General features: G+C 46.9%; 1 protein-coding gene across 8 annotated transcripts in view; it reads left to right on the forward strand.

Annotated features, from left to right (window-relative positions):
- Positions 1-7,168, forward strand: part of LOC106659874 (unconventional myosin-XVIIIa) — a 139,215-nt gene extending 132,047 nt beyond the window's left edge. For 6 of the 8 annotated variants that reach the window (XM_014382597.2, XM_014382595.2, XM_014382596.2 and 3 more), the window contains 7 exons: positions 3,134-3,493; positions 3,575-3,729; positions 4,120-4,258; positions 4,342-5,109; positions 5,202-5,465; positions 5,545-5,882; positions 5,966-7,168. In XM_014382597.2, the coding sequence (XP_014238083.1) occupies positions 3,134-3,493; positions 3,575-3,729; positions 4,120-4,258; positions 4,342-5,109; positions 5,202-5,465; positions 5,545-5,882; positions 5,966-5,972 (2,031 nt within the window). In that variant the 3' untranslated portion in view covers positions 5,973-7,168. The remainder of the gene's footprint in view (positions 1-3,133; positions 3,494-3,574; positions 3,730-4,119; positions 4,259-4,341; positions 5,110-5,201; positions 5,466-5,544; positions 5,883-5,965) is intronic. The other 2 variants (XM_014382599.2, XM_014382604.2) reach the window with 1 other exon arrangement.
- The last annotated feature ends 357 nt before the right edge of the window (positions 7,169-7,525 follow it).

The following is a 7,525-nucleotide window of genomic DNA, read 5'->3' on the forward strand; positions in this document are numbered from 1 at the left end:
CGATGATGAACGATCGATGAGGGCCTGTGATGGAAGAGCGAAACGAGAGAGAGAGAGAGAGAGAGAGACTCGACCGAAGACGACGACGACACGCCGACGAGGAAGAAAATAAATATATATGCTGCTGCTGCTGCGCGGCGTTTATGGCGTACCACCGCACGTTGGCCGATATCCAAAAAAGCTCGCGTGCTCGAGAATAACTCGACTACTGGGTTGACTTATATACTATTTGCCACTACCTACTGCTGCTGCTGCTGCTGCCATCGAAGGCGAAGAGGCGGTAGAGCGCCGCTATAACACACACAAGACTCTCGAACGAGAGAAACATTTTTCCGCATGCGAAAATCCGTCCCTTTAGTCGCGACTTGGCTCTTCCACCTTTTGCTCCGTGTGTCTCACCACACCAACTTCTCTCTTTCTTTTCCTCGTTCGTGTGTTCCTCTCTCTCTCTCTCTCTCTCTCTGTATAGTTCTCTTTTTCTCTCTCTCTTTTGCCCGACGTAGTAGTATAGTGTTATTAACGCGCGATCTTTTAGCCTATAGGGTGTGCGTCGACGTTACGCAACCGACTTCCGAGTTTTGCGACGAATTTTCCCATTGTTATAATACGATATATACCAACGCGAAAATAGCTGTGTGACCAGCGACAGAGAGCTAAGTGCGCGCGCGTACAGTGTGTTTTTTTTTACGCCAAGCCAGTGTGAATTATCATGATTAGCCTGTGAGAAGAAGAGTTTAAAAAAAAAGAGTCGTGTTTGAGTGTTGTCGAAATTCCTCCCCGGTATTGGAAACGATCGTCGAAGAAACATAATCATGCCGCTGTCGCCGACCACGTACATCGAGCCGCTCGGCTCCTCGTCGTCGAGCAGCAGCAGTGCCGCCGCTGCCCAGCATCATCGAAACCTCCTGCACCACAATCAATACAATCACCACCACCACCACCACCACAACCACCATCACCATCGCGATCCCCCCAACATCATGATCAACGATTTGCCCTCCCTGTCGCAGCTGGCCAGCATGAAAGCCGCCGCGGCTCGTCGGCCACCGCTGCCACCCTCGTCCTCCATGTCCAGCACCTCTGCCACCTCATCCGCGGCATCGATGCCGTATCATCACAGCAGAGCCCTGTCGAAGGTAGCCGTGATCCGGCCGACCATACCGATGGGCAGCAGATCGCCTTCGCCCAGAATGCCCAGTAGTTATCATCATCATCATCAACGTCTGCGCTCGCCCTCGTCGATGTCGTCGTCCTCGTCGGTGCACAGCGGCAACGGCAGCAGCGTCGGTCGCGCCTCCGTCTCGAAATCGCCCACGCCGCGACGAGTCTTTCCCCAGGAGGCCAAGGAGGCGGCCGACCTCGACCTCGAGGAGGAGCTCGAGGCCAAGGAGCAGGCGCCCGTCGTGTTCGAGGGCAGCCTCAACTTCGTCCTCGGCCTCGACAAGCAGAAGGTCCGCCAGAATTTCCAGCCCACGGCGTCGCACCTCGAGCCGCAGACCGCCTCGTCCTATCTGTCCTCGAAGATAGCGAATTTCCTGCAGCGCACCGATCACATAATGGACGAGTGGAAGCGAATCGGCCGCGGTGGAAGCGTAAACAATGGCACGGACGACGACAACAGCAACAGCTGCAGCCGCAGCATGACGCCGAGCCGCAGCGCGACCAATATCATGATCAAGGCTTATCAGCTGCACAGCAGGTCCAGCAGCGTGGCCAAGAGTCCCTCGAGGCCGGTCTCGAGACTGTCCGAAGAGCCCAACAACGGCAACGACCAAGACGACGACGACGACGACGACGATAAGACACTGTCGCACTGCGACGAAGAGGTGATCACACGATTCACACACGCTTGCGTTGTTGGCTTTACATATCTTGAAAATTGATGTTGATGTTGTTTTCCGCCTATACTTTTTAATAACACCACCACCAAAAAAGCCTCATAGCATGGAGCGCTCTTATTGTATTGTGACGTTGAATTGATTATGTATGTAATATACTAAACTAAACGCCGAAACAGTGCGCGAACACACGTATATATAGACTTGTTAATTCTAATTTAGGCCTTGAGAGCTTTTACACTAATACGGAGGCGAACTTTTCGATGTTACTACTACTACTACTACTACTTGCTCGTTGGGTGAGTGTGTGCCGACAGAAAATATATATTTTAAGATGCGAGCTTGTTAGATCGGCGCCGACAGTAGTGGCAGCCCCGAGACATGCATACACGATAATATATAGAATTCGTTCTGAGCTCTCTCGTCGTTAGCACGTTTTGTCAATGTATGTGTGTGTGTATGTGTGTGTACCGATCGTCAGTACTAACTTTCCTCAAGTTTTACGTTTGAGCTTGCGTTTGATGATATATTCCGTTATACGAGTTGAGCACGATCGCTAATGCAAAGATAATTTACACCCGTAACTAATTAAGTATCGATTACTTCGAGGGTTTAAAAAAAAATAACACGAGAGATAAAGAAAATTAAAAGCATCGTCGTGCGCCAGAAGGAAAATGCAAATCGCAGTCGATTTATTCGGTCTCTTCGAAATCTCGCCTGCAGCAACAGCAGTACGCGCGCGCTTCGTTAAAAGCGTACGATATATATATAAAATCGTCGAGCAGCTCAATGCAGTTTTAGCTTCTGCTGCCGCTGCCGCTGCTCGCTTATATACAATATGATTTCCAGAATGGGTTACGAGACGCGTGGGTGAACTCGCTGCAGCTGTTGCTCGTAAAATTCATCTCGGCCGCTGCTACTGCTGCGTCGCGCTCGAAAGTAAATTTTCGATAAAATGGAAATAACACGCGCGACTCGCGGAGATATTAGCCCCGAAAATGCGTGACAATTGATTTACGGCCGCGCTGCCGGGGGATAATATCGCCGAGGTCGTTGAACCCGATGTTTCATTTATACACCTCGTCCATTCGACTCTTTTTTCATTTTCATTTTCGAATAATTAAGCGCGATTTTTTTGAATCGACGCGTTTATTATTCTTTTTTTTTCATAATATATTCCATCGCTGCGTGAAACGCGATATTATCGAGCCGTGAAACACGAGCGTTGCCCAATTGCGCGACAATGCCAATCAATGAATGCCAATTAATAATTTTTTTTTCTCGTCGATACGTAGTTGAGCGAGATGACGGCCGACTTCGCGGAGGAGCACTCGACGTCGACACTGGCCGCGGAGCGCATCGACGCCGAGCACGGCGAGCGTCTCAGGCTCGAGCGCGAGCTCCAGGATGTCAACGAGACCAACAAGAATCTCCAGCAGCAGGCCGAGCGTCTGGAGATGGAGTTGCTCTACGCTCGCGCGGCGGATCTCAACGGCCTGACGTCGGACGCCGAGGACGGCGAGGACGGCGCCGTGTACAAGCAGAGGTATCAGCACGCGATGCGCGAGCTCGAGTTCACCAAGCGCAAGATGGCACAGCAGCACGAGGACGATCTCGAGCAGTTGGTCGGTTTGAAGAAGCAGCTGGAGAAGAAGGTACGTTATACGTTGTTCTATCTGGTCGTTATCGAGTAAAAATTATAGGTTGTTAATGCGCCAATCTTATTTCTGATTCAGCTCGCCGACGCTTACGAAGAAGTCGAGGAGCAACGACAGGTAGTCGGCCAGTGGAAGCGACGAGTGCAGAAGCTCAACGGAGAGATGCACGACCTGAGACTGCTGCTGGAAGAGCAGAACGCCCGGAACAATTTGCTCGAAAAGAAGCAACGCAAGTGAGTTTTTTTCGTTTTGTTTCGTTTCTATTGTCGCGCGTCTACTCGTCGAAGCACTTTCTCGAACCCGGCACGATATAGATAAATGGAAACAACGACGATTTCGTCACGTTGTAACCCAACTGGAGTCTCGGATTTCGCCTACGTATACGACGACGGCGGCGACTGTGCGCGCACAGTGCTGATTCGCTTTAAATGGAAATGATGCACTTCTGCGATCGTTGCGAGCAATTTAATAACGCTGCGAAGGCAATCCACGAGGGACACGCAATCTTATCGTTTATTTTTTATTCATATTTTTTTTTAACGACACGATTACTTACTCTACTACTCCTAAGCACCAATTTTTTGTTTGAACACGAGACTCATCCTTGCACGTCCATTTATTAGGATGTTACTTTGCAGATTCGATGCAGAATCGGCAAACGTCATGGATGAATTGCGGCAAGAAAAGGCCGCGCGAGAACGAATGGCTCGCGAGAAAGAGATCGCGATCGCCGAAAAGTTCACGATCGAGCAGACTTTGAGCGTGAGTATTATTTTTCGAATTTATACTTGTTTAAAATAATACTGATAGAGCGTTAACTAATGAAAGTAATTTTTATCTTTTAGGATGTGAGACTGGAACTCGAATTGAAAGAAGAACGCTTGCACACATTGACCCAAGAATTGGAGGAGCTCACGTTCGGTGGCAAGACCGAGGAAGAGGTGGCTCAGCTCAAGAAGGCCAAGCACGAGCTGGAAAAGAAATTGAAGGATCAGGAAGAGGAGCTCGACGATCTGGCCGGACAGGTGCAACTGCTCGAGCAGGCCAAGCTGCGTCTGGAGATGAGCATCGAGCAGCAGCGCAAAGAAATGCGCAAGGAGATGCAGCTGCGCGACGAGGAGCTCGAGGACGTACGCGGCAACTCGATGAAGAAAGTCAAGGCGCTGGAGCAGCAGCTGGAGAACGAGCACGAAGAGCGGACGCTGGTGCTGCGAGAGAAGCACGAGCTCGAACGAAGATTAATGGCGCTTGAGGATCAGGACAGGACCGACAGGGCCGCCGAAGCGGAGAACACGCAGAGATTGAAGCGCGATCTCAAGCGGACGCGCGCGCTGCTCAGGGACGCCCAGACAATGCTCGAGCGCTCGAAGGGAGACTCGACGGGCAAAGCCGCGCTGCGTCACCTGAAAAATCAGCTCGAGGACGCGGAATGCGCGAGAGCCGTGGCCGTGAAAGCCAAGCAGGCACTGGAGCAGGACCTCAGAGAGACCCAAGCCGCGCTCGAGGAGGTATCTAGACAGAGATCGGAGGCCGAGGACCGAGCCAACGCAGCCAACAGAGAGCGAGCCGAGCTCCTCTCGCAGGTCGAAGAGAACGAAGAAGAGCTCGCAGAGGTCAGCTTTGCATTTTTTGAATTGCTTTAAAATATTCTACTTTTTGAAGCCTTAATTAATCGTTGTTGTTTTTTTTTTTACTGTCTGAACAGGTGCTAAAGAAATATCGTGCGACCGTGCAGCAAGTGGCAGACGAGCAGGCACAGCTGTCCGAGTGCCAAGTACAAATATCAGCACTGGAGGCTGAGAAGGCATCGTTGAAGGATCAGCTCACGGAGTTGAGTCAACGACTGGAATCGGTCGAACAGCTTGGCGATCCCACCGCCAACAGCCTCGCGACCAGACGTCTCGAGTTCCGTACTAAAGAACTCGAAAGCAAACTGGAGCTCGAACAAACGACGAGAGCGAGATTGGAGGTGCGTATCGAGTCTTTTTTTCTTCTCGTAAATAAAATCGATCGAACGTGCATGAAAATAAATCCGTTGTATTTTGCAGACACAAATTGCACGATTGAAGGAGTCGGTCGAGAAACTTCAGTCGGAGACTGCTCAATTGCGCACGAAGGAGCAGAGCGCACAAGACACGGCGCGTCGTTTGCAGCGCTCTCTGCGCGAAGCTCGCGAGGAGGCAGCCTCGGCATCGGCGCGAGAACAAGAAGCTACGAGGGCGCGTCGGGATCTTGAGAAAGCTCTCGAGGCCTCGGAAGCCGAAACTAAAGTTGTTAAGGATGATTTGCGACTGGCGCTGCAGAGAATAGATGACCTGCAGAGTGCCATACAAGGTGATCTTGATCTTGACTGCAGTGAGGAAGCCACTAGCGAAAATAGTGATAGGTATGGCATTAGATTTTGAGATAAAAAATCGACAAAGATTTTTCTTCCAGAGTTTAAAATGACCTTTTTATTTTCATTTTCAGCGATTGATCGATATCGATTTCGGATGCAGTGTCCAACGATGGAGACGTTAAAGAAGAGAATGGCTGAAACGATCAAAACTCATTTGTATTTATAAATGACAATGGGAGCAACGAATTAATCAAACTCCTAAGATAGGGAAAACAAAACGACTGAAAATCAAAGTGCGGTCCGCAATTTTGCGGAACACTGCGGTATTATTCAAACGAAAAATGTTTTATATTAGCTTTTTTAAGTAACTAATTGTAGTTTTCAAACGCGATAGAGGTATATCTCTCTCAGAGTCTTAAGTGCGAAGCGAAATAATCAACAAAAGTAATCATCGTTCCGATTGTTCACGCAGTTATTATTATGTATTGTGCGGCAATTTTACTCATTTATATTTTTTTGATTTAATTGAGAGCCAATGTAAGCTATATATGACGGAGTAAGGCTCACCAATTTGTATAATCGTGTTCAATTGTTTCTTAAATCTTGTCAAAAATTGATTATTTTTGGTGCTGGCTCTCCACTGAAAATGACCAGAGATATATGTAATAAATCTCGGTCAAAGTCTTCCATAACAGGAAATTTTAATCAATTTAAGAGAGCGTATTGGTGCAATCGAGGTCCTAACTCCGTTATGCTGTAAGGCAATAATTAAAAGCTTGAACAATAATTATTTAAGACACAATAATTAAATCAATAAAAAATCTACAGGTCAAACCAGATTGTCTATTTGAACATACATGTAATTTTAATAAGATTTATCTCTTTCTATTATTTCGTAGTAAGATTTAAATGAACGAAAAATTGCATATACGTAAATGATGAAATGTAAGTTACATAAAAATGTATCATTACGATTTTATCATTGGAAGGTCAGTTCTGAGTCATCCCGTTCAGTATAAGAGGATATTAGAAATTTGAGGAGTACCGAGTCAAGTAGAGATTGAAAAAAAAATTAGATTTATTATATATTTATATATTATAAGTAATTTTATGGTACATTATGTTTCGAACGAAAATTTGTTGACGCAAGTCTTAACGGAACGTAATGGATGTTATTTAATGTCAATCAGGAATCGTTTTTACTTGTATGTGTTTATTTTATGTATAAAGGAATTATAAGAAAAAAAATCTATTTGCTGTTCGATCGTCTTGTAAGGGATCTATATGTATAACGTATTGCTTTGTAAAATGCAGAAAACATTTGATTAAATTGACATTGATTATTTCATTGAAAACACCTTGGCATTCCCAAGTCCCGCAGACAAATGTTTACTTCGTACTTCCAAAGTTCCAAACTTGTAATCTCAATTTTCTATAAATTTTTCTTTCTATACTTTACTTTACACGCTATACGATACCGCCGAGGTAATATTTATGTTTATTGCAGCGAAAAAGTTTTAAGTAATCCGATGAATCCTGCAGAATATGGCCATTGAAATAGAAAGAAGTATCGTTAACGGCGGTGATACACATGCAAAAAGCCATTGGGTAAAATGAACACGTTTTCCGATCGCCGCCGCGTCGTTCGGAATAAAGGGCCGAAAGAAACGAACAGCTCGCTTCGTTATTGT

The sequence above is a fragment of the Trichogramma pretiosum genome, unplaced genomic scaffold, assembly GCF_000599845.2.
Source record: "Trichogramma pretiosum strain Unisexual culture from Peru unplaced genomic scaffold, Tpre_2.0 scaffold21, whole genome shotgun sequence".
NCBI classification, from domain to species: domain Eukaryota; kingdom Metazoa; phylum Arthropoda; class Insecta; order Hymenoptera; family Trichogrammatidae; genus Trichogramma; species Trichogramma pretiosum.